This window comes from Nerophis ophidion, linkage group LG12, assembly GCF_033978795.1.
Source record: "Nerophis ophidion isolate RoL-2023_Sa linkage group LG12, RoL_Noph_v1.0, whole genome shotgun sequence".
Lineage (NCBI taxonomy): Eukaryota > Metazoa > Chordata > Actinopteri > Syngnathiformes > Syngnathidae > Nerophis > Nerophis ophidion.
This window is the reverse complement of record NC_084622.1, coordinates 29,269,898-29,297,543: the sequence shown is the minus strand read 5'-3', so window position 1 is coordinate 29,297,543 and position 27,646 is coordinate 29,269,898. Positions and strand designations below refer to the sequence as shown.

At 39.4% G+C, this 27,646-nt stretch overlaps 2 protein-coding genes across 5 annotated transcripts in view; one reads left to right on the top strand and one right to left on the bottom strand.

Moving 5' to 3' along the window:
• Positions 1 to 9,523, bottom strand: part of LOC133563274 (amyloid-beta A4 precursor protein-binding family A member 2-like) — a 48,709-nt gene extending 39,186 nt beyond the window's left edge. Inside the window, exon 1 of one of the 4 annotated variants that reach the window (XM_061917313.1) lies at positions 9,369 to 9,523. The gene's annotated coding sequence lies outside the window, so the exon portion shown is untranslated. Of the gene's footprint in view, positions 1 to 2,640; positions 2,777 to 9,368 lie in introns of those variants that run through there. The other 3 variants (XM_061917311.1, XM_061917314.1, XM_061917312.1) reach the window with 3 other exon arrangements.
• Positions 9,082 to 22,297, top strand: fan1 (FANCD2 and FANCI associated nuclease 1). Its single transcript, XM_061917310.1, has 13 exons — positions 9,082 to 10,484; positions 12,723 to 12,863; positions 13,041 to 13,242; positions 13,304 to 13,537; positions 13,634 to 13,765; positions 16,679 to 16,787; positions 16,858 to 16,977; positions 17,084 to 17,248; positions 17,322 to 17,478; positions 19,688 to 19,791; positions 19,871 to 20,065; positions 20,151 to 20,273; positions 20,348 to 22,297. The coding sequence occupies exons 1-13, from the start codon at positions 9,494 to 9,496 to the stop codon at positions 20,483 to 20,485; spliced, it is 2,811 nt and encodes a 936-aa protein (XP_061773294.1). The 5' UTR covers positions 9,082 to 9,493; the 3' UTR covers positions 20,486 to 22,297.
• Positions 22,298 to 27,646: the final 5,349 nt, after the last annotated feature.

Below are 27,646 nucleotides of genomic sequence, written 5' to 3'. Positions count from 1 at the left end.
GTAATACCCAATCATGGCGCTGTCACGCCAAATTTCTTCCCCCCTACAAAAACCTTCCCCCCGGAAGAAACTACTTGAAGGACCCCAATGAGGATGGAAGGACCTTAAAGCAGCCCACACAGCTGCCTGTTGTAAAGGCATTATAATTGACTGATTGTCAAAGGTGAAAAATAACGGTGAGGAAAAAATATTAGCATTTCAGCATTCAAACCTTTCAAGCTATTTTTGTTTTGCTAATTTTGCAGCTGTAACATTTAACGGTGAGGAAAAAATATTAGCATTCCAGCATGCTAACCTTTCGAGCTATTTTTGCTTTGCTAATTTTGCAGCTGTAACCCTTAAGTCATATAACTTGGTATTGTCACGCCCTCATTGGTGTCCTTCAGGCATTGGAGAGGCTGTCACGCCAAATTTTTTCCGGGGGGAAGGTTTTTGTAGGGGGGAAGAAATTTGGCGTGACAGCACCCACCTGTTCCCAATTAGCCTGTTCAGCTTTGGGGTGTTCCAAATACGTGTTTGATGAGTATTCCTCAACTTTCTCAGTCTTTTTTCGCCTCTTGTGCCAGCTTTTTTGAAACATGTTGCAGGCATCAAATTCCAAATGAGCAAATATTTGCAAAAAAATAACAACGTTTCCCAGTTCGAACGTTAAATATCTTGTTTTTGCAGTCTATTCAATTGAATATAGGTTGAAAATGATTTGCAAATCATTGTATTCTGTTTTTATTTACGGTTTACACAACGTGGCAGGGTTCTTGAGGGTGCATGGGAGTTTGCCCAACCAGTCTACATGTGCTTTGTAGACTTGGAGAAGGCATTCGACCGTGTCCCTCGGGAAGTCCTGTGGGGAGTGCTCAGAGAGTATGGGGTATCGGAATGTCTTATTGTGGCAGTCCGCTCCCTGTATGATCAGTGTCAGAGCTTGGTCCGCATTGCTGGCAGTAAGTCGCACACGTTTCCAGTGAGGGTTGGACTCCGCCAAGGCTGTCCTTTGTCACCCATTCTGTTCATAACTTTTATGGACAGAATTTCTAGGCGCAGCCAAGGCGTTGAGGGGTTCCGGTTTGGTGGCCACGGGATTAGGTCTCTGCTTTTTGCAGATGATGTAGTCCTGATGGCTTCATCTGGCCGGGATCTTCAGCTCTCACTGGATCGGTTCGCAGCCGAGTGTGAAGCGACCGGAATGAGAATCAGCACCTCCAAGTCCGAGTCCATGGTTCTCGCCCGGAAAAGGGTGGGGTGCCATCTCCGGGTTGGGGAGGAGACCCTGCCCCAAGTGGAGGAGTTCAAGTACCTAGGAGTCTTGTTCACGAGTGGGGGAAGAGTGGATCGTGAGATCGACAGGCGGATCGGTGCGGCGTCTTCAGTAATGTGGACGTTGTATCGATCCGTTGTGGTGAAGAAGGAGCTGAGCCGGAAGGCAAAGCTTTCAATTTACCGGTCGATCTACGTTCCCATCCTCACCTATGGTCATGAGCTCTGGGTCATGACCGAAAGGATAAGATCACGGGTACAAGCGGCCGAAATGAGTTTCCTCCGCCGGGTGGCGGGGCTCTCCCTTAGAGATAGGGTGAGAAGCTCTGCCATCCGGGAGGAGCTCAACGTAAAGCCGCTGCTCCTCCACATTGAGAGGAGCCAGATGAGGTGGTTCGGGCATCTGGTCAGGATGCCACCCGAACGCCTCCCTAAGGATGTGTTTAGGGCACGTCCAGCTGGTAGGAGGCCACGGGGAAGACCCAGGACACGTTGGGAAGACTATGTCTCCCGGCTGGCCTGGGAACGCCTCGGGATCCCCCGGGAAGAGCTAGACGAAGATGGAGATAGGGAAGTCTGGGCTTCCCTGCTTAGGCTGCTGCCCCCGCGACCCGACCTCGGATAAGCGGAAGATGATGGATGGATGGATGGACAACGTGCCAACTTCACTGGTTTTGGGGTTTTGTACATGTGGGTGATTATCAACTACTATTTGATGTTATTAATGCTCTGCTCAAAATTGCACAAACATTGAAGGGGAAATAAAACATACTACTGTTTTCCAGAGTAACATGACTTCAAAGCTACTGTAATTGTCATCCCACCTTTAGAAAAGTAATAATATTGTTTTTTATCAGTGTATAATTCTAAATATTGATCATTTATTTATCAAGCCATGTTGTTATAAGGGTGAGACCCTCCCATGTCACTTGATCTAGCCATGGTACTGAAATGGTGATGGAAAAAAACAAAAGGCTCAATTGAATTTTTGTATTTGAATCCCCTGTGCACGTATTTTCCCCTGTCCTTGACGTGCACCTTCAGCCTTATTTCATACGTTTTACGAGGAACTTTTTGCCGCAGCTTCACGGTCGCTTGTTGTGTTTTTGCCGCATAATATGACAGACATTTGCATGTAAACATCACGGTGCATTTTGGCCATCCACTCCCTGGCTTTTGTTTTTTTTTTTCCCCCATGCAAACGGAGCCTTTGTTTATTGCAAATGCAAAAGCTGCACATCGACCTTGATTTAAAGGCTGCACCACGCTGACTCCCCACTGATATGCGACCAGATGAGCACGTCCAGCTTTGTCCGTCATCCAGCGCGGCCTACGCATCCAAATACAATCTATTTGTAAACATGCATGATTCTCCGTTGCACTTACCGACATTGAAGCTTTCGTATACCCTCCCTTCTCAAATTAGCTGCGTGTGCCTCTGATCAGTCTTCTCCCGAGTGGATTTTTTTTTTTTTTTTTAATAAATAAAAGCCGCACGGCAGCCCAGGAACATGAGTAGAAGATACGGGCAGAGTCACGTGACCACAGTTCTGGTTCCCCAACAATCAAGCATTATTTGGATTAAGCACATAAGGCATAACGCTAGAAGAAACTAAATTATATTCAACAATTAATTATATATTGCAAGTTTTGATCATTTGTGTGACGCATGTTAAAAGTTGTCTTTAAGCCATCCATCCATCCATTTCCTACCGCTTGTCCCTTTTGGAGCAGGACAGTAGGAGGGAGGGGTTAGTGCATCTGCCTCACAATACGAAGGAAATGAGCTAAATAATATTAATAAGTAGATGAAATAATTCCTGAATTTACCATGAATTGATTAACGTGGACCCCGACTTAAACAATTAGTTAAAAAACGTATTGGGGTGTTACCATTTAGTGGTCAATTGTACGGAATATGTACTGTACTGTGCAATCTACTAATAAAAGTTTCAATCAATCAATGAAGGAACGTGTGTGAATTGTTCCAATGTTGAAGTTGAATTAATTGCTGACAGAATTATGTAAGAATTGTTCGAATGTTAAAATGGTTTGGAATGTTTGAATTTCCAGTAAAACCGGAATTTGGTTTGGAACTTGTTTGAATGTCTAGGGTGAGTGGAATATCAATCAATCAATCAATGTATTTTATCAATCAATGTATTTTATTTCGGCAATCTTCACATAAAACAAAGAACAACAACAAGAAAATAAGAAAAAAAAAAACACTCATTTGAGCAATGATTGAGCCGAAAGGTTGTAGGTTGAAGCAACGCTTATATAAACCTACCCCATCACAACAAGAACAAGGTTCAAAATATATAAAATCTAAAACATGCTTCACTTATATTACTTTTTTTTTAAAACAATATATAAGCAACATATATGTAGCACACGTCTCATGTACACAGCTTAACATTTAAATCAAACATATACATTTGTACACTTATATATATATATATATATATATATATATATATATATATATATATGTATATATATATTATATATACACAATTTATTTAAATTCCATATAAAGTGGTAATATATACATTTGAATATAACCTATGTATGATTATGAAATCATAAATTGTATTTATATACATATTATATATTATAGTCTTTCTAAAACAATGTTTGCTCTTCTTTCTTATATTTACTAATGATAAATGATTTAAACAGCTTTTTAAACTGGTTTATGTTGGTGCTGTGTTTTATTTCATCCTTTAAACAGTTCCATATTTTAACCCCTGCTATTGTTATACTCATTCGTTTCTGCGTTGTTCTACAATTTTGGATCTTAAAAAGTAGTTCTCCTCTTAAATTATAATTCCCTTCTCTTTGTAAAAAATCTTCTCTGTAACCCTGTTGGAAGTAAATCTTTACTTGCTTTATAAATCATTTGGGCAGTCTTGAGTTGGATGAGATCTGGTAGTTTTAAATCAAATGTTTTTATAAATAATATGTAGATGAATGTGGGGATTGTGCAAGTTTGAAAAATTGACAATTTATTTTGAATGGGGAAAATGCAAAAACAAAAAAAAGGAATTATGGGAAATCTGTGAATTTATTTTAGAATTGTTGAAGTTGAGCACACAAGTCCTGAATAGGCTGAATATTTTTGAAGTTGGAACGGTTTGAATCAGATGAAAAATGTGGGAATTGTGCAACTTTGAAAAATGTCCCATTGACTTCAATGGGAATTACCCAAAAAATGGGGGAAGCGGGAATTTTTTTAAAAGCGCTAAAAAACTTGAATGGTTTGGTGTTGCAATTTTTCAATTTGGTCAAGAAATGTTGGAGTAGTAATATGTTGAATTGAAAAATGGTGTTACAGAATTCCTGTAATTTCGGGAAAATTTTTCATTTTTCCAAATTAAAAAAAAAAACTTTTGTTTTGTGTCCTAATTAAGAGGATTTTTTGACTGTGGAACGGTTGAAATCAGTTGAAAAATGTGGGAGGAGTAGTCGGCAGAAAAAAGGTTGGAAATAGGGCTTTGGAAAACCAGGAATTCTCGTAAATCCTGGAATTTTTTTTTAACCTTGAATGCATGTACGTGTAGGTATATATATCTGTATATGTGTGTATGTATGTATGTATATGTATGTATATATGTGTGTGTGTGTGTGTGTGTGTGCATGTGTGTGTGTGTGTGTGTGTGTGTGTGCGTGCGTGTGTGTGTGTGTGTGTGTGTGTGTGTGTGTGTGTGTGTGTGTGTGTGTGTGTGTGTGTGTGTGTGTGTGTGTCTATATACCGTATATGAACTGAAATGCTGACTGAATGTAGTATGAACGTAAGAATAGTCTGAATGTTAAAATGGTTTGGAATGTTTGAATTTCCAGGAAAACTGGAATTTGGGTTGGAACTTGTTTCAATGTCTAGGGTGAGTGGAATATGTAGATGAATGTGGGGGACTGTGGAAGTTTGAAAAATGAACAATTTATTTTGAATGGGGAAAATGCAAAAAAAAAAAAGAATTATGCGAAATCCGGGAATTTTTTTAGAATTGTTGAAGTTGAGCACACAATTCCTAAACAGGCTGAATATTTTTGAAGTTGGAACGGTTTGAATCAGGTGAAAATGTGGATATTGTGCAACTTTGAAGAATGTCCCATTGAATTCAATGGGAATTTCCCCCCAAAAATGGGGGATTTCGGAAAAGCAGGATTTTTTTTGAAAATGCTAAAAAACTTGATTGGTCTGGTGTTGCAATTTTTAATTCGGTCGAGAAATGTTGAAGTAGTAACATGTTGAATTGAAAAATGGTGTTACAGAATTTCTAGGATTTTGGAAAAACCGAACAACTTAATTTTTTGTCCTAATTAAGAGGATTTTTTTTTTCACCGTGGAGCGGTTGAAGTGGGTTGAAAAATGTGGGAGCAGTATTCGCCAGAAAAAGGGGGGAAATAGGGATTAGAAAAACCAGGAATTCTTGTAAATCCTGGATTTTTTTTCACTTGGAATGTATGTATGTGTATGTATATATATCTGTATGTGTGTGTGTGTGTGTGTATGTATGTATGTATGTATGTATGTATGTATGTATGTATGTATGTATGTATGTGGTGTATATTAGGGCTGCAAATCTTTGGGTGTCCCACGATTCGATTCAATATCGATTCTTGGGGTCGCGATTCGATAATATATCGATTTTTTCGATTCAACGCGATTCTTGATTCCAAAAACGATATTTTTCCGATTCAAAACGATTCTGTATTCATTCAATACATAGGATTTCAGCAGGATCTACCCCAGTCCCCTGACATGCTAGCATAGTAGTAGATGTTTTTTAAAAAGCTTTTATAATTGTAAAGGACAGTGTTTTATCAACTGATTGCAATAATTTAAATTTGTTTTAACCATTAAACGAACCAAAAATATGACTTATTTTATCTTTGTGAAAACATTGGACACAGTGTGTTGTCAAGCTTATGAGATGCGATGCAAGTGTAAGCCACAGTGACACTATTGTTCTTTTTTTTTATTTTTATAAATGTCTAATGATAATGCAAATGAGGGTTTTTTAATCATTGCTATGCTGAAATTATAACTAATATTGATATTGTTGTTGATAATATTCATTTTTGTTTCACTACTTTTGGTTTGTTCTGTGTTGTGTTTGTGTCTCCTCTCAATTGCTCTGTTTATTGCAGTTCTGTGTGTTGCTGGGTCAGGTTTGGTTTTGGAAATGGATTGCATTGCTATGGTATTGCTGTGTAGTGGTTTGTTGGAATGATTAAAAAAAAATAAGAAAATAAAAAAATAAGAAAATTAAAAAAATCGATTTAAAAAAAAAAAAGAGAATCAATTGTGAATCGCACAACGTATTTGAATCGATTTGTTCCCACACCCCTAGTGTGTATATATATATATATATATATTATATACATATATATATATATATATATATATATATATATATATATATATATATATATATATATATATATATATATATATATATATATATATATATATATATGCGTGTGTGTGTGTGTATCTACAAACCCCGTTTCTATATGAGTTGGGAAATTGTGTTAGATGTAAATATGAACAGAATACAATGATTTGCAAATCCTTTTCAACCCATATTGAGTTGAATATGCTACAAAGACAACATATTTGATGTTCAAACTGATAAACATTTATTTTTTTGCAAATAATCATTAACTTTAGAATTTGATACTAGCAACACGTGACAAAGAAGTTGGGAAAGGTGGCAATAAATACTGATAAAGTTGAGGAATGCTCATCAAACACTTATATGGAACATCCCACAGGTGTGCAGGCTAATTGGGAACAGGTGGGTGCCATGATTGGGTATAAAAGCAGCTTCCATGAAATGCTAAGTAATTCACAAACAAGGATGGGGTGAGGGTCACCGATTTGTAAGCAAATTGTCGAACAGTTTTAGAACAACATTTCTCAATGAGCTATTGCAAGGAATTTAGGGATTTTACCATCTACGGTCTGTAAAATGATCACAAAGTTCAGAAAATCTGGAGAAATCACTGCACGTAAGCGATGATATTACGGACTTTTGTTCCCTCAGGGGGTACAGCATCAAAAAACGACATCAGTGTGTAAAGGATATCACCACATAGGCTCAGAAACACTTCATAAAACCACTATCAGTAACTACAGTTGGTCGCTACATTTGTAAGTGCAAATTAAAACTCTACTATGCAAAGCCAAACCCATTTATCAACAATATCCTGAAACAACGCCGGCTTGGCTGGGTCCGAGCTCACCTAAGATGGACTGATGCAAAGTTGAAAGGTGTTCTGTGGTCTGACGAGTCCACATTTCAAATTATATTTGGAAATAGATGACGTGGTGTCCTCCAGAACAAAGAGGAAAATAAACATTCGGATTGTTATAGGCGCTAAGTTCAAAAGCCAGCATCTGTGATGGTATGGGGGTGTATTAGTGCCCAAGGCATGGGTGACTTACACATCTGTGAAGGCACCATTAATACTGAATGGTCCATACAGGTTTTGGAGCAACATATTTTGTCATCCAAGCAACGTTATCATGGACGCCCCTGCATATTTCAGCAAGACAAGTGTTACAACAGCATGGCTTCGTAAAAAAAGAGTGCTGGTACTTTCCTGGCCCGCCTGTAGTCCAGACCTGTCTCCCATCGAAAATGTGTGGCGCATTATGAAGCGTAAAATACGACAGCGGAGACCCCAGACTGTTGAACGACTAAAGCTCTACATAAAACAAGAATGGGAAAGAATTCCACTTTCAGAGCTTCAACAGTTACTTTCCTCAGTTCCCAAACGTTTATTGAGTGTTGTTAAAAGAAAAGGTGATGTAACACAGTGGTGAACATGCCCTTTCCCAACTACTTTAGCATGTGTTGCAGCCATGAAATTTTAAGTTAATTATTATTTGCAAAAAAAATAAAGTTTATGAGTTTGAAAATCAAATATGTTGTTTTTGTATTGAATTCAATTGAATATGGGTTGAAAAGGATTTGCAAATCATTGTATTCCGTTTATATTTACATCAAACACAATTTCCCAAATCATACAGAAACAGGGTTTGTAGTTACATGTTGAATTGAGAATTGCCCTCCATCCAGCCATTTTCTACTGCTTATTCCCCCTGGGGTCGGGGGGGCGCTGGTGCCTATCTCAGCTACAATCGGGCGGAAGGCGGTGTACACCCTGTGTGTGTACGCAGCCTTCCGCCCGATTGTTACCTGGAGCTTGAAATAGGCCACCCGTCCTGAATCCACACTTGGTAGTAGTTTAGTCAGTGTAGGTTAGTCGTGGTTGTACAGTTGTACACTGTATAGTGATTAATCCAATAAACATTTGATTTGATTTGATTTGATTTGACATTAAATTTGCACTGCGATGAGGTGGCGACTTGTCCAGGGTGTACCCCGCCTTCCGCCCGATTGTAGCTGAGATAGGCGCCAGCGCCCCCCGTGACCCCAAAAGGGAATAAGCGGTAGAAAATGGATGGATGGATGGATGGATTCAATTTGCAAAATGCGCAACCGCATTTTGCAAATTGCGCGCCATTGGTTTTGTGCTTACAACAAATCTGATGAAAAACGTGAAAAGTAGAGTTCGCCAAAATCTGGAGGAGAAGAATAAGTTGAAGTGGAATAATAACTATATTAATTTCGGTTTATAAAAATAATAAATATAATAATTTCGGTGTATAAAACCATAAGAAAATATGTTGACTTCATTCAACATATTTTACACCGTTCCCAATATTACCATACACAAGGAAAGAGCTAGGAGTACCTCAGTGGATTTGGGATCGATTGCTTTGGCCTGAAAAAGCTCTCGTTGCTCTGCGTGTCTAGTTTGACAAGCGGGTTGGTTTATTTAGCACTTCCGCTAGGATGGGAGGGCATGGTTTGGCGCCTTTAGCGACATTTATTCCCCTCGTTGTTTTTATATTGGGGCATTAATCCATCGGATGTTTGACGTGCACATGGACCGCACTTCTTTGCCGATTCTAAACTCATTTTCTGAGTGTTTTTTTTTTTTTTAGATAAATTAGCATGTATGCTAGCTTAAAAAAGTGCGAGCTAGCAACCGACCGTCTTCCATCCAGGAATTCCATCCATCCATCCAATTCCTACCGTTTGTCCCGTTAAGAGTCGCAGGGGGTGCTGGAGTTGATCTCAGCTGCATTCGGGTGGAAGGCTGCGTACACTCTGGACAAGTCGCTTGGTTATTTTCATCAAAACGTTTTATCGTGTGCAGCATGGCTGAAAGAAGCGAGAAAAAAACCCCGAGGAGGAGTTTGTCTTTGTCCAAAAACAAGAATAAAAGTAGCGTAAACACGACTCCCATCACGTCTTTCTTTAGCAACCCGCATCCTCCTAAACTGCCCTGTCCGCTGTGTGGTCAAATAGTTGCCAGATTTGCTATCAATGAGCACATCGATTTGCAGTGCAAGAACTTTGAGAGAGGAGATAGCAGTCCAACACCAGCAAGTAATATCGTGGTGTCACCCACAAGCAAATCGACTGAGTTGGAGTTGATTCCAGATGAGGTAGAGTCCAAAACAAGCCCATATTTCAAAGCAAGAAGCTCTTCCAATGTATCCGGGGACAAGTGTGACAAGACTGTAGTTGGAAATTTAGATCTCGGACGTTTGTCATCCAAGTTATCGAGAAAATGCACAAAGAGAAATGAAATAACGCACCCCGATCAGACCCGAGAGGCTGTGGATTGTGCAAGCGACTCGCAGAAAGAAAATTCAGAAAGCACCATTGACCTGACAACAAGTGTTCAGACATGCATGACGACGACAGAAGGTTTCGAGAAAGCAACAAAACTATCTCCCATCCATCTGCATCCCCCATCTTCCACACTGCCTAAGAGAAAATCCCCTGACAGTCAGAAGATACCTAGTTTGAGAAAGAAACCCAAACATGAAGCATCCAGCTGGACTCGAACATTGTTTGGTAAAAATGCAGCACAGACAACCGAAGAGCCATCTGCACCTGATTGTGACCTCCTTTCCGACTCAGACCAATCCTCATCTCACGTTGTTAGTGATTTACAGGCAATCTACGGGGCTGAGAAAAACAATAACAACCAGACGGTTGACACCTCGCCCACACAAAGACTGCCCTACTACCTACGCAACTTCCAAACTGTCCTACAGGCCGTGCTGCAGAACGAAGATGACAGACACCTGTTCAACCAGGAGGACATGACACTGGTACAAGCCTTTGAGAAGCTATCAGGTATGCCGGAATGTTACTAATATATTATAACGTCAACTATCGCAACAGCTCGAACACCCGTGTTTTTTCAGAAAGCATTTTATTACAGTAGACAACAGTATCAAAAATAAATGTGTATATGTATTAGAGTCAGTGTACAACATGTGTATTTACTATATCCTCTGAAAATTGCTCCACATAAATGGCAACACATTAAGCTGCATGAGGGCTGTTGGCACTAAGGAGCTGGACCGACATTTTGAAGCAATGTGATTAAGTATGTCTGCAGGGCTGAACTATAATTGATTACCTGACCTGTGGCACATCCTCTAGCGTAAGTTGGAAGAGCGCAAGGTGGTGTCATCATGTACTAAACCCAAAACCAGTGAAGTTGGCACGTTGTGTAAATCGTACATAAAAACAGAATGCAATGGTTTGCTAATCCTTATCAACTTATAGTCAATTGAATAGACAGCAAAGACAATATACTTAACGTTTGAACTGGAAAACTTTATTTTTTGCAAATATTAGCTCATTTGGAATTTGATGCCTGCAACATGTTTCAAAAAAGCTGGCACAAGTGGCAAAAAGGACTGAGAAAGTTGAGGAATGCTCATCAAACACTTATTTGGAACATCCCACAGGTGAACAGGCTAATCGGGAACAGGCGTTATAAAAGCAGCTGCCATGAAACACTCAATCATTTACAAACAAGGATGTGGTGAGGGTCACCACTCTGTCAACAAATGCGTGAGCAAATTGTCGAACCGTCTAAGAACAACATTTCTCAACGAGCTATTGCAAGGAATTTAAAGATTTCGCCATCTACGGTCCGTAATATTATCGAAGCCACATGTTACATGTTTTTTTTTAATTTATTTATTTGTTTTTTTCCCTTGGCCTCAGTCTGCACCTCCTCTCCAGGGCCCAGGCAAAGACCGATTTTTTAAATTGTATTTTAATCTTGTATTCCCCCCCCTCCCCCCCTTTGTTTATTTTTATCTCATCTTTTTTGTAAGGGGCACTGGAAGCCGGCAGACCCGTCAGCGATCCTGTTCTGTCTCCCTGTAATGTTTGTCTAAACTTGAATGGGATTGTGCTGAAAATTTTAATTTTCCTGAAGGAACTCTCCTGACGGAATAAATAAAGTACTATCTAATCTAATCTAAGCATGGCTTCATAGTAAAAGAGTGTGGATACGAGACTGGCCTGCCTGTAGTCCAGACCTATCCCGCTAGTCTAGCCTAAAAAACCACAACGGAGACCCCGGACTGTTGAAAAATTTAAGCTGTACATCAAGCAAGATTGGGAAAGAATTCCACCTGAAAAGCTTAAAAAATCGGTCTCCTCAGTTCCCAAACCTTTACTGAGTGTTGTTAAAGGGAAAGGCCATGTAACACAGTGGTAAAAATGCCTCGGTTCCATCTTTTTGCAATGTGTTGGTGCCATTAACTTCTAAGTTAATGATTATTTGCAAAAAAAAAAAAAGGTTTCTCAGTTAAAACATTAAATATCTTGTCTTTGCAGTCTATTCAAATGAATATAAGTTCTGTTTTTATTTCCTTTCACTGCCAAAAACATGCACTTGGGGATAGGTTGATTGGCAACACTAAATGTTCCCTAGTGTGTGAATGTTGTCTGTCTATCTATCTGTGTTGGCCCTGTGATGAGGTGGCGACTTGTCCAGGGTGTACACCGCCTTCCGCCCAAATGCAGATGAGATAGGCTCCAGCACCCACGGTGACCCAAAATGGGACAAGCGGTGGTAAATGCATGGATGGATGGACTTTCACCCAGGTCTCAAAAATCCTCCGCCTTTACCTTTTATGCCACATGATGTGAGTGTGATTCTTGGCAACATAAGTTTCTGAATGTGCTTATAACTCCAAACATTAAGTTTAATATTAATGACTGGCAAAAGCATTTAGTCAAACATTTATTGTAATTCATCATCTTTTCCAAACACTGTTACAGGCACAAACATTTAATGCATCACACATAATGGTTTGTATTTATACTTTTGGCCAGCAGGTGGTTTCTTGTGCCAGAGCACACGTGACGTTTCAAGAAATTCTCGAACCAATTGGCTTAAGTGGTTCTTGGCTTCATCTGACAATAGAAATTAAACTTGTATATACTTTAAAACCTTATACATACAGTTTTATTTCTATTGTATTATCACTTTAGAAGACATAATAGAGTGAAGTATGAGGGGGTGTCCTCAATTTTGTGACATGTATTTTTCCTCCACGTTTACAGTCATGGGACAGAAGTTGTATGTGAGATTGTTTCAACGAAAATTGAAGTGGCTTCAAGTGGATAAACTGGATTATGAAGAAATATGCACTAACTTGGAGCCTGTTGCTCATGAGCTGGTGCAATGTGGTCTTCTACAGTCAGGTAATTGTTATTGCTCATAGTATGATCACAATATAAATATAAAGATAGAAACGGGAAAAATTCTTTTTAGATTAACTTTAACAAAGTTTGTGAGTTTGCAGTCCATTTCTCAGGTCCAACATCAATTTATCGCCCAGAAAATATATCATGCCACACACTTATTCTCATGTTTTGAAGAGAAGGACCTTCACGGAGTAGCAGAAGCTCTGGAACTCTTGCCGGCCCCTGAGCTCAAATCTCTGGCCAAGATATTTCATCTGGGCAATTCTGGCACTCAAAAACAACAGCTAGTGGAGGGTCTTCTCCGCCTGAGCAAGCAGAAGTCGCTGTTTTCTCTGAGCCAGGCTCAAAACAACATTGGCGCCATCATCTTGAAAAGGTGAGCTAACCAAATACGGTTTTGTGATGCAATGATACTAATGATCTTTGTCCTTTCAAAGGGCGAAACAGCTTGCGGGTTCCTGCGTGCGCCTGTGTCGTGGTCCTCGGGCCGTTTTTTCTCGAATCCTTCTACTCTTCTCTCTGACGGACACTATGGATGAGGAGGAGATGGCAGCAGGTGGACAAAGCCAGCTTTATACCATCTTGCTTGTCAATTCAGGGCGTCTGGCTTTCCCAGAGTACACGGTGCAGCGCACTGCAAAAGTGTTTCAAGACAGAGACGACCTGATCAGGTGACTTCCAGTGACCCTAGAATTTTTTTCAAGTAGTTAATTTTCAAGTTATTTATCAGCGATTGTTAAGTTCATGACTGTGTAAATCTTTGTCAGATATGAAGCATCCATGCGGACCTTACAGGAGGTCATCCTGGCTATGCAGTCAGGTCATTGGGAAGAGGCATTGGACCTTTATACTGCTGCCAAGAATGACTGGCAGCACCTGAAGGAGAGTCTTGATCTCAGGTTAGGACAGCATTGTTTCAATCATCTGCCAAAAGACATCTTTAACTATTGCAATTGACACAATACTATCAGGGTTCATGAACTTTCTTTTCAATGATTTTTATATGACTATTCCATAAACTTTTTCTGAATTTTCATGACCTATACAACTTATGTAGTCTCATTTGGCTGGAATAGGCTCCAGCCCCCCACTACTCCAAGAGGGACAAGCAGTAGAAAATGCATTGATGGATGGATGGATGGGACTACTTAAAAGTAATTATCATACCAGTAATACTACATTGTTATGTACATGCTATTGTTTTTGTAATGTTTATTGGGCTATATCTAGGACCTCGAATACTTATGGTACATTCCAGTTTTCTGGGAAGTTGAAATTTCAACTTGAACTTACACCATGACCGAAGTTGGCTTCAAAGATGGCTGCTCTTGCTGAACAATAACATAGGCTTCTGTAGTATTCTTTTTTTTTTTTACATGTGGCTATTTTATTTTGCATTAAATCAGATAGCCATATACAATGTATTGTTGACTGTTAATATATGGTAATGTTACTGTAGTGTAAATCATTTCATGTCTTTTTTGCGTTCCACATCGCTAGCAATACCGTCTGTGTTTCCTCTTCATCCACCGTGTTTGAAAGTTGCAGAAGGAGAGCATATTTGTCCAGAAGTTGTTTATACTGTATTCAGATAAGGTCAGCAGATGAATAGATCGATGTCTGATCTCGTTACTGGAATGCTCCTAACTCAGCTGTGATGTCATTCCCAGCTCCGCCTTCAAACTTCCAAGGTTAATGGAATGCACCATACTTTTTGTGCAATCTCATGTGTTTCATGTGTGCTGTTATGAAAATAAAGTTCCTTGAATCGGTGAAATTAGGTTTCCCTGAAATGTATGGTGCCACTTTCAACCAAAAAAAACCCACCAGACAGGCATGCTAGATACATCTCCTCATATTTCAGTTCTTACACATTTAGTCTTTGCTTCTGCTCCGCCCCACAGCCTCACATATAAATCAATTTGATGGACAAATGGTGGTTTAGGCTTTTATACATATGCCGTTTGTTGGAACACTAATGCCATTAATAGTCTTTTTAGGTGCAAGGCCAAAAGCACAGACAAAAGCACACCTGTTCTCGCCACAGGAACATTTTGCTGCAATCTGGCTGTCAGGGAACATTGCAAAGTAAAGGCGATCACAATCCCTATTGATTGGGTTTGAATTAATGAAACTGCGGATATGTCTCCATGACTTTTCCTAAATTTCTGAAAAATATTATATTCCAGGTCATTTCCAAGATTTCATGACCATAAGAACAACCCATGTGTCAGGTACACTTAACCAACATGCATTTAGAGCTCGCTATGGACAAAAAAAACACATAATGGACACACCCCACAAAAAAATAAAAATACCAATTTTTGATAATTTAAACGCCTACACAATGTCGCTCACAATTATTCGAGGAACTTTGTCATAACAGCCAGCACACATGAGTATGAAATTTAGTACCCAAGATCCCAGATTTATCCCAATGAGCACTACAAGAACAATAGTATGTATGTTACATACAGTTGCAATTTAAGTAGAATAGAAATGGATATTGAGTAAGTTATAATTGGCATAAGTTAATTGGAGTAGATTATAAATATCATAAAACAAAATAGAGTACATTGTGATCCTGTAGTGCAAATTTTGAATTAAGTTTTACTCATTAAGGAATATATACAGTATTACACTCAGAAAATGTGCAGTTACACATCCTCACGTCTTATCAAAAAATCTTGTGAGACAGCTCCCGCTGCTGGATTCATAGTTACACCTCTTTTTCCCTTGTGGATTGTGCCATCAAACCACTTTCATATTTTTTCACAATGTCTTATTGTCCTTCTGGGCAAAACCCTACTTTTTCACCTGTTTTATGTCTATTTGGGATCCCTATAAGTCTCGAAAATTTTAACCTAAACCATGGAGGCATGGTGCAGATATTTATAAAACAATCTTGCCTCCTTCTAAACTTTTTCCAAATGAGCTGTTTGGAATTTGCGACTATAATATACAATATTTTGCCTTGGTTACAACAATGGATATCTCCAAATATGGTAGAGCTATGCACGAGTCTACCAATGTTATTCATTTGTTGTCCAAAGTTGTAGTCAATAAGTTGCTTCTTTCTCTCCGTCCTCGTGTTGTGGGGAAGACTCGTTCATACATGCACATGTGCCGTTGCCATTTCTATAAAAAAAAAGTGCAGTAAAGTTCTATTTTATATATGTCAGTATACTCGATATGGAAGCTCTAAAAACTAAATTTTGGCTGAGTGAGTGAAGACTTAGTCGAAAGGGGCTCGGCCTGGAGGAGGACATGGGCACGTAAAGAAGACCGCCCGCAAAATGGCACATTCCAAAAAGACTGTCAAGTCAGAAAGCGCCTTGAAGGTGGTCTGTAAAACAATCCATGCAAAATTTGGATCAAAGCACCACCATTACATGTTATTTAGACAACAAATGTTTTAAATGTAAAAAAAAAAAAAAATCATAATATGACCCCTTTAAGTTACCATTGAAAAGATGTATATTTACAATGAAAAGCAGAAAATAAGAAATCCACAAATATGTTGTAGTTTACTCTAATCATATCTAATACAAGAGCTAGACAAAGACGGTAATGTCCAATGGTCATATTTGAAATATGTGACTATATATTTATTGTTGTGGTTGTAGTTTACAGTGGTGTGGTGTACGAATGCACTACTTCACAAAATATCAGAAACACTTATGATGCAGTAAATTCCTACATAAAATGAAATACAATAAATAATAAATTGTTACCTCTACAAACATTGTCAATCAAAACAGAGCATTTCTGTCTGTGTAAAGGATTATTTACATTATTGTGGTTTGTACCAGTCACCAGGAGGAGCTACCAGTGTTTCTGCGCAGCTTCACAGCAGGATGGGCCTACACTCGCATATTATCAAGAGGAGTTGAGATCTTACAGAGGCTACGCCGTTATGAGGTTTGCTCATCTGATCTTTATTTGGAATAATTCAAAAACATATAATAGAACTGTTTTTTTTACATTACAGGAGGCAGTCAGTGAGCTGCAGTCGTTACTGCTGCAAGATGTTTACTGTCCTGACAGTCGAGGGCGCTGGTGGGACAGACTAGCACTGAACCTTCAGCAGCACCTCAAAAAACCCGAACAAGTCAGTGCCTGTAACTGTTGCTCCATTATTGTCTTCTCGACATGCTCACTTTAAGCTCTCTGTGTGACAATGCTCAGTCGTGGATGTGCTCTCTGATGCTCTGCAGGCTATCTGTGCAATGAGAGATGGCTTGTCTGACCCACTCGTGCGAACTGGACATAAGCTGTCCCTCCACCAGAGAGCTGTAAGGATGAGAGAATCACCAAGCTTTAAGAAGTACCGTCTACAGCTTAGAGATCTCCCTACTCTGAATGTCCAGGATGTAAAACATGTGGGTTTTCTATTTCTATGCAAAGCTGAAGTCAATTCCTTTCTCTTTTTCAACTTCATACTTTTGTCTGCAGGTGACCATTCGAGGTCAGCTGTTTCCCCATGAAGGGGGCATGGGCAAATCTCGCTTTCTGGTACCATCCAATGAGGATGATTGCTCTGATGCCACTGTAATTTGCTCTGTGGAAGACTTGTCTTTAGCGCATTACCGCCAGCAAGGTTTTGACCAAGGTGAGAGACTCCAAAAGCAGCAGAACTAGTACTGGCTTTCCAAAATATGAAATTTCCCACTTTTGGACAATATGGCATTGCTCAGTACAAGTAACAGCCCTAAAATAGGGCTTAGGTATCTGAGGAATATGCTTGCTCATAGCAAAAATTATATTGGTCAGAGTTAAAAAAATACACTTTCTCTTAGGTAATAATGAAAGTAGAAATAATGTGTTCCATCATCAAACTGTTTTATTGTGCTTTTCACTTGTCACAAAAAGTTCACCACTGTTATTATCAAGACTTAAATATTATCCATCCATTTTCTACCGCTTATTCCCTTTTTGGGGTCGCGGGGGGTGCTGGCGCCTATCGCAGCTACAATCGGGCGGAAGGCGGTGTACACCCTGGACAAGTCGCCACCTCATCGCAAGGCCAACACAGATAGACGGACAACATTCACACTCACATTCACACGACTTAAATGTTAAATAAACATATATAAAAGTCTGCTTAGAGCGGAGCCAATGGGAGCTCTACTATTCCGCCCATTAAAATACAATAAATAACCATTCAAAAATCGCCAACAATACATAATTCACATTTTGTGACTTGAATATTAACCAAGTATTAATGTTATGGTTATTGGAAGCGCTAAAGAAGACAAACTATTTATAGCGGCGGCGGGATCACTTCCGTGTGTGCCTATGTATAGATCATCGAGAGGTCTGCTATTCCCTCGCTTCCCTGCTCCCTGTAAGTTTATTTTACATCATAAATCATGCCATTCTGAAAAGTAGATGGCTGAGGATATAATCTAACAGTTTGGGACACTTTGTCAGCCATTTGGGACCTTGAACTGGCAAAAACGACACGCAAAGCGCAAAATTTGGCCGATATTGATTGGTGGCCGCTCAATCGGCACATCCTTGATTTTATATATATTTTTGGTTGAAGTCCAAATTGTACTTTGAAGTCTTCACAGATCTTGAGTTTTGGTATTAATATTATTCACTGTACTTGAGGGGTGAAGATCAAAGGTCACTGGGGCACGTCCATCCATCCATCCATTTTCTACCGCTTATTCCCTTTCGGGGTCGCGGGGGGCGCTGGCGCCTATCTCAGCTACAATCGGGCGGAAGGCGGGGTACACCCTGGACAAGTCGCCACCTCATCGCAGGGCCAACACAGATAGACAGACAACATTCACACTCACATTCACACACTAGGGCCAATTTAGTTTTGCCAATCAACCTACACGTTTTACTTACAATTTTAAACAAATTAACCTAAAAACAAATCAGTGCTGAATGATTGCCTGGATTTCACTGCTAATTTCTGTGAATGTCAATGGTCACGTGATCATTACTGCCACGCAAGTGATCACCTCATCAAACGGTTCAATGCTCTACAGAGCTACTAGCTTGATAGTTCAATATGTCTGTGGTCTAGGATTTTATAAGTTTTGCTTTCTGTTATCTGTATCGGAAATTACGTTTTGGACAGTCGTGGCATATCGGATATTGACAGGCAATATCGAACATTTCTGATTATGAAAACATGACAGATGACAATGGCGTAATGTTAAAGTGATAGGCATTGCAAATGTGCCTCAAACATCTAACTGATGTTACCTATTGTGGCGTGTGTAAGAAATTTTTGTTGGTTGCGTCTTCTTTTGCACACACTCAGGCTCCCAAAGCCAAATCTACTTTTGGTTGGGAAAAGTGATACTGTAAACATAGGTGTTTTTTTTTTAAATTGGTCGTTGTAAATTAATTTCAGTAAAATAGGAATTATTGATTATAAATTGAATATTTTTTTATAGATGGAGCATAAATAACTGGTTTGCATCTTTCAAAATATGTTTTTCAACAATAAACCTGCTAGGTCCTGGCATCCACATATGTGGACATCACATGTTTTGGCTGTGGAGAGCACAAAACAAAATTTTTCGCTACAAGACCCTGGTTTCCATTTACAAGGACATTATACTGCCAATTAGTGGTGCAGAAATTGTATATCATATCAAATGTTAGATTCAAAATGGCTGAAAACACATCCAAAAAAGTTCAGATGGCAACTTTTAACTTTTTTTGTTTTATACTCATTGTGTTTCCTGCACGACCAATATTTTTTGCACTTGCCTGCCATTTTAAAATGTGATTTTGTTTTTGAGGCAATTAAACATTTTTGAGTAGTAACTGAAAATAATTTATCATTATAACAGGGATCCACGGAGAGGGTTCGACATTCTCAACACTGTTTTCCCTCCTGTTGTGGGATATAATTTTTATGGACGGTATAGCCGATGTTTTCAGAAATCCTTACCAGGTAAAACATTCCCAAAAAGCTACGGATTTTGGAGAAGGGGTTGACATTTCTACATGTGTATCCTTCCTCTCTGTCCCAGACATGTCCACTGGATCTCTACACTGACTGCTTTTATGAGAACCGAAAAGAGGCAGTCGAATCACGTGTGCAGCTACTTAAGGAAGCGTCTGTTGAAACTTTGCATGCTATGCTGGAGGATGTCTGGACCTCCCAGAAGGGTAAAGTGTGTGCATGTGTCAACTGGGAGCGGTTCACCTCTCTAAGTCAAGCACAGGTACTTGGCTCTCATGCAAATTGTGTTGAATTTTGCTTTGTTGGAAGTATTTCTGTGTATGATAATTGACGCTCTTTACTCGCAGTCTCTTGTGTCATGTATGGGCGGAGCCTTCTTAGCAGGAGTGATAGCACGGATGGCAAAAGACCTCAGACATTGTCGTGGAGGTCTGCCTGACCTTGTCGTATGGAACTCATCCACTTACAAGGTGAAATCTGCTTGCTATGCTGTGCAATGTAACATTATAGTGCATTTGTAATGACTCGTGTTGACATGGTTTAGCTGGTGGAGGTGAAAGGGCCCAGTGACCGTCTGTCCCAGAAGCAACAGATCTGGCTGGATGAGCTGCAAAAACTGGGCGCAGATGTAGAGGTGTGTCATGTGGTGGCCACCGGAGCCAGAGGATCTCGTCTCAAATGAATAAATACAATTCTGTTTATCTGGACTGAATGTTAAGTATGCCTGCTTCTCTCAGCTGTGGGTGATACATTGCAGAGTGAAATTGGAGTCTAATCTGTTACCCTGTGCCATTATTTATCTGGGAAATTACTGCCTCCAACAAAAAGGAGCATAATAACTCAGAAGAAGCCAGGATCGCAAATAGCTTTCAACAATAGATATCAAGAGCTCACACAAATACCTTTACTGATGACAAACAACGGATGTAATAACATTTTAGTATATTTAATACTAAGCTCAATAAAATATATCATCACTATCATGGAATGTATCGGCCCTTGAATTGTGAAACACATACATTACACCGAACAGCCAATTCATCGTGGCACTTGCACAAATTTAATACAATCATTATGAAATCATTTTTTTGTACTGAGAATGCTGACCTTACAAAACGAATAAAAATGAGTTTTGATTAACCCTGTCAGAGAGGTTTTCATTTGTTATTGTAGGAGTGGTGTAAACTGCAAATAGGAAATATTTATGAATATGGAGGAGTGGCTAGCATGTACATCGACCCCGATGTTGGGAGATTTGGGTTTCCATCTCTGTTAGGTTTATTGCGGCTTCCTCCCACATGCCAAAAACATGCATGTTAGGCAATGTGACTGTTGATAAACATTTATGCAACGCCTTATCCAGTACGTACAATCTTCCCTTGTCACGTTGTGCTTCAAATTACAAACAATGAAAAATTCCTATTTTGTGAACCCGTTCTCAAACAATTGCAAGTAAAAAAAAAAAAAACTATTCTGATTATTCTGATTCTGATTGTGATTCTGAAATATTCCGGCTTCACCAAAACGTTGACTTTTTCCTTTAAGAAAAAAAAAACAGATTCCCTAACAATTCTGGCCTAAATTAAAGGGGAACTGCACTTTTTGTGGTGAAATTTGCCTATCATTCACAATCATTATGTAACACAGGAACACGTTTTTTTTTTTAATGCATTCTAAATAGTAAATAAATGCGATCAAAATATTGCTTACACGGGAGCCTGTGGGAGCCGTTCTATTCTGCCTATAAAGCCCTAAAAAAAATTCCAAACACCTCCATTAGGGTTGTATATACATTATGTAAGTAATGTAGTAAAAGGCACTTAATATTTATTTTTACGTATTTTGATCATTTTAAGCATACGCGGCACATACATTTCAAAAACGCATCGCAACGTTCGCTTTTTTATCCAACTACATCACTGATTAAAAATCACTGCAGACTTAATGAGAGCCTACAAACATAATAAAACATTTCTTACTGTACAAAGCCTGCTGTCATTGGGATTGTCGACTAACAGAATCTTGTTATATTCCCGTTCCGATGAATATATTTATTTTTAATTATTCATAATCCTCGCGAAAAAAAACAGGGTGTGGAACCAAGCATTCATTTCAGGGTTTAAATTGGCTGTCAAAGTGTAACAACATGTCAGATTTTTTTCTCATCCCTCTAGTATCCAGGTGAGAGGTATGATTTATAATCTACAATAAACTTACCTGAGCTGGGTAGCTAGCGACAATTCATAGGGAAAAAGGCTGTAGGTCATTCAAGTTCAAAGCCCCATCTGATTGGAATAATCTCTTTTGTTCTTAAAAAGTCCAATACTTCTTATTTTATCTGTAAATCTAATACATTTTCCAACCTGCAAACAAGTTGTTCTTTCTGATTAGAAGTTGTTTATGTTGCTCCTGATATTGTATTGTAATTGATTACAATGGTTTATGTTATGCAAGTGTTTGTGAGCAGGTGTGATGGTAAATTCTGTAAAAATCGGAGAGCCGTGTGTTTTTTTTTTTTTGTTTTTGTTTGAGTGTGTTTTGTTGTAATGTATGTTCTATGTTTTTCTGTATTTGTTTTAATACCCCCTTGAAAACAAGATGCTGCATCTCAAAGGGCTATCCTGAATAAATGTAATAAATTGAATTGAAACAGGCAGCACGGTGCGACAAGGGGTTAGTGCATCTGCCTCACAATACGAAGGTCCTGAGGACTCCTGAGTTCAATCCTGGGCTCGGGATATTTCTGTGTGGAGTTTGCATGTTCTCCCCGTGACCACGTGGGTTCCCGCCGGGTACTCCGACTTCCTCCCACCTCCAAAGACATGCACCTGGGGATAGGTTGATTGGCAACACTAAATGGTCCCTAGTGTGTGAATGTGAATGTTGTCTGTCTATTTGTGTTGGCCATGTGATGAGGTGGCGACTTGTCCAGGGTGTACCCCGCCTACTGCCCGAATGCAGCTGAGATAGGCTCCAGCGACTCCCCGTGAACCCAAAAGGGTAAAAGCGGTAGTAAATCGATAGATGGATGAATTAAAACAGGGGCAGCATGGTGGTACAGGGGTTTGTATGTGTGCTTCACAATACAGAGGTCCTGGGTTTGATCCTGGGTTCGGGATCTTTCTTTGTGGAGTTTGCATGTTCTACCCATGATTCCCCATGACATGAGCTGGTGGTACTCCAAAGACATGCACCTAGGGATTGGCTGATTGGGAACACTAAATTGTCCCTAGTGTGTGCATGTGAGTGTGAATGTTGTCTATCTGTGATAGACCTGTGATAAGGTTATGACTTGTCCAGGCTGTACCCCGCCTTCCGCCCGTGTGCAGCTGTGATAGGCTCCAGCACCTCCAGCAACCCCGTAAGGGACAAGCGGTAGAAAATGGATGGATGGATGGAATTGAAACAGCTAACCACTCGATGTCAACATAGGCCCACAAGCTAGTGATCATGGCGCCGCTATGGTCTGTCTGTGTTAGCACATAACAATATCGCTCGTACTTGGTTGATAGTCAAGTCATGAAATGTAAATATAGTATATTGTAGCCGCTTTTTAGATGTTTTGTTTTTTATCTGGGTTTTATGGGCGGATCGTAGGACCTCCCTTTAGCTCTATTGTAAGCGGTCTTTTGTTTACTTTTATTCACGAGTCGGAATGCATGAATTGATTAACGTGGACCACAACTTAAACAAGTTGAAAAATGTATTCGGGTGTTACCATTTAGTGGTCAATTGTACGGAATATGTACTGAACTGTGCAATCTACTCATAAAAGTTTCAATCAATCAATCAATCAGTCTTTCATAATGATTGTGAACGATTGGCAAAATTCCCCCCCTAAAAGTGCAATTCCACTTAAAGCATTTTTCCGCATAAAAATAGTTAAATTAACGAATGGTATTAACACTACAGAAGTGTGCCGTTTAGTATTGCGGTCAATAATTGACTCGGCCTCAGGCAACATTTCTATATTGGATTAAAAGAGTGTAAAGGTGACCAACGGTTGTTATCTCATGTGTAGTGGGCGCTCGTAATGCTGAAAGGTGTATTTAGAAGGTTGTAAACAGTTCTTTATACTCTTGCAATATTGTATTCAATTAATGGTTCATGTCTAGAACTGTTTGGATTCAGACCTTAACATTTAGGTGCCATATGACTGGGGTGGGCTCCAGCAGCTCATCCTTATAAGGACATATGGCAGGGGTGTCAAACTCATTTTAGATCGGGGGCCACATGGAGAAAAATCTACTCCCAAGTGGGCCAGACTGCTAAAATCACGACACAAAAACTTAAAAATAAAGACAACTTGAGATTGTTTTATTTGTTTAGATATAGAACAAAAAACATCATTAATCATAATGTTGTTGGGTTTTTTTTACACTTACATGTTGCGGTATTTATATTTTCTGAATCAAGTATGTGATAATGTTCATCAGTCAACTCATTGGTGTTCATTTTTAATCCACCAAAATTAAAAAAAATCATATCAAAATCAAATTACAGTATGTTATTTATGTAGTTTGATCATTTTCCTCGACTAATGTACTAACATCATGTGCTTTATTTTGTACATATGTAGCATCATCTACAAAGATACAAAGAATAGCGATTGCGACATCCAGTGGGCACATTTGTTACTTTCATTCAAAAATTTCAGGTAAATTTTTATACTTAGCAAACTCATCCCGCGGGCCTGATAAAACCTGTTCATGGGCCTGATACGGCCTTCGGGCAGTACATTTGACACACCTGACATGGTATTGAAAAGGAAGGCTAAAGGTGGAAAGTGGGGATGGCCACAGGGATATTGCGCAATAATAACATGACTTTCTTCCTTTGTATCATACATATTATATTGCCTCATTCATAATTATTATTCCAAATATCTGTTATCGAATTACTTATGCGTGCTATGCAGTCACTGCCCAGCCTGATATGGTGTTGCTGCTGTATGGCAGAGGTATGCAAGGCCTTCTTTGCTGGCCTAACATAACCAGAAATCATGATTGTGACAGTCTTAAGCCGTCGTCGTGTGGGTTGCATGGACCACCCAGGAAGGACATCTCTCTTGAGCAGGTTTGACTCTTTTTCAATAACCAAGGCTTTTCAGCTCCTTCCTTCCTGCTCGCTTCTCGCTCTCTTTCAGTCGGCCGCGTAGTTGTCGTGCGCTCTTTTGCTTCCACTCCTCGATCTCTGCTGCAGTCTCTCCAACACCTTTTTTGATCTCTCCTCCTTCTCCCCTTTTATACAGCAGGAGGAGATGAATTAATTTTGTGCCGGTGTGTGTGCCACTCACCTGGTTTAGATTGTGGCCGCGTCGCTCCCAGCAAGCCCCGCCCTGCCCCGCCGTCGGCTCCGCCTCTCCACAATGATCATAATTAAAGATAAAAGTATTTGTATATACTTTCCCTAATTATCTAAAAGTATTCGTATTCTCTTCATGTCATATTATGCTCCTTCCAGCGCAGGTGTTTTTCGGTTAAAGAGTTTTTATGCAATTAGTTTATGTTGTCATGCTGTACCAATTCTATTCAGAATCTACAATGCAGGTGTCTATGCACTGTACGTGAATGAGGACATACAGTTGATAGACAGTTGCAATAGCCAATCAGATCACGCCTTGTTGTCAGTAAGGCCTTCTAGCTTGCCTAAGGCAGATATATATTGTGATGTTATGAGTCAGGTCACATATAAACTCCATTACCAAGCATGCCACAGTAGTGAAGTGCATGCAGTAGTAGCCCTGTTTAGGTTGTTGAATGTAGCCACGCCGGCAGCTGGAGGTTTTTGATGAGCATGCTGTGGAGTAAACTTTAAGAACTCAGCAAACAGGCCTCGTCTGCATCTTTTATGATTACACAAGACAACACATATATTTGCAAGGCAATTTTCAAGAAGGATATTCTAAAGAGAAACTACATCTCGTGAGACGAGGCTGTCCCGGCAATGAAATGTGAGTTCAGACATTTTATTTCTTTATTTTTTCACATTTAAAATGTTTTTTCAATTTTAATTTTGACAGTACCACATAAGTTTTTTTTAATTTTATTATGTTTTATTATGCTAGATCCACTCGACGTCCAATGCACTGGTCGCCGGGGGCGTCCCAACATCTGTGGTCCCCATGAATTGATTAACATGTACCCTGACTTAAACAAGTTGAAAAACTCATTCGGGTGTTACCATTTAGTGGTCAATTGTACGGGATATGTACTGTACTGTGCAATCTAGTAATACAAGTTTCAATCAATCAATCAAACCCTCCAAGGTTTCTCATTGTCATCCAATTGGGTTGAGTTTTTTCTTGCCCTGATGTGGGATCTGAGCCGAGGATGTCGTTGTGGCTTGTGCAGCCCTTTGAGACACTCGGAATTTAGGGCTATATAAGTAAACATTGATTGAATTTCTGATGCGGGTTTATTGATTTTTAAATGCGCCAGAAAATAACCTGTTTTGTACAATCCCCAGTAGTGCATAAATGTGTTTCTGTACAGTATTTTATCCAGCAATGGTCATGTGGTGACATAAAGGATGGCATTTTGAGAGGTAATCATTGAAGTCGGACATCACTGAAGGCCTTTGTATATACCAGTGTTTCTCAACCTTTTTTCAGTGATGTACCCCCTGTGAATTGTTTTTAAATTCAAGTACACCCTGATCAGAGCAAAGCATTTTTGGTTGAAAAAAAGATAAAGAAGTAAAATACAGCAATATGTCATCAGTTTCTGATTTATTAAATTGTATAACAGTGCAAACAGTGCTCATTTGTAGTGGTCTTTCTTGAACTATTTGGAAAAAAAGGGTATAAAAATAAATAAAAACTTGTTGAAAAATAAACTAGTGATTCAATTACAAATAAATATTTCTACACATAGAAGTAATCATAAACTTAAAGTGCCCTCTTTGGGGATGGCAATAGAGATCCATCTGGATTCAGGAACTTAATTCTAAACATTTCTTCACAAAAAAAGAAATCTTTAACATCAATATTTATGGAACATGTCCACAAAAATTAATATTGTGCATTGTTGCATTTCTTTTCACAGTTTATGAACTTACATTCATACTTTGTTGAAGTATTAGTCAATAAATATATTTATAAAGGATTTTTGAATTGTTGCTATTTTTAGAATATTTTCAAAAAATCTCACGTACCCCTTGGCATACCTTCAAGTACCCCCAGGGGTACGCGTACCCCCATTTGAGAACCACTGGTATATACATTTGATTAGGGGACGGCGTGGCGCAGTGGGAGAGTGGCCGTGCGCAACCCGAGGTTCACTGGTTCAAATCCCACCTAGAACCAACCTCGTCACGTCCGTTGTGTCCTGAGCAAGACACTTCACCCTTGCTCCTGATGGGTGCTGGTTGGCGCCTTGCATGGCAGCTCCCTACATCAGTGTGTGAATGTGTGTGTGAATGGGTAAATGTGGAAGTAGTGTCAAAGCACTTTGAGTACCTTGAAGGTAGAAAAGCGCTATACAAGTACAACCCATTTATCATTTATCATTTATTATTTATATTTGATTATTTACAATCCGGGGAGGTGGGATGTGGAGGGGGGCAATGCAGTGAAAACTCTAAAACAATAGTATACGTATTAAAGGCCTACTGAAATGAGATTTTGTTATTCAAACAGGGATAGCAGGTCCATTCTATGTGTCATAATTGATCATTTCACGATTTTGCCATATTTTTGCTGAAAGGATTTAGTAGAGAACATCCACGATAAAGTTCGCAACTTTCGGTGCTAAGAGAAATGCCCTGCCTCTACCAGAAGTCGCACACGATGACGTCAGACGTGTGGGGGCTCCTCACATATTCACATTGATTTTAATGGGAG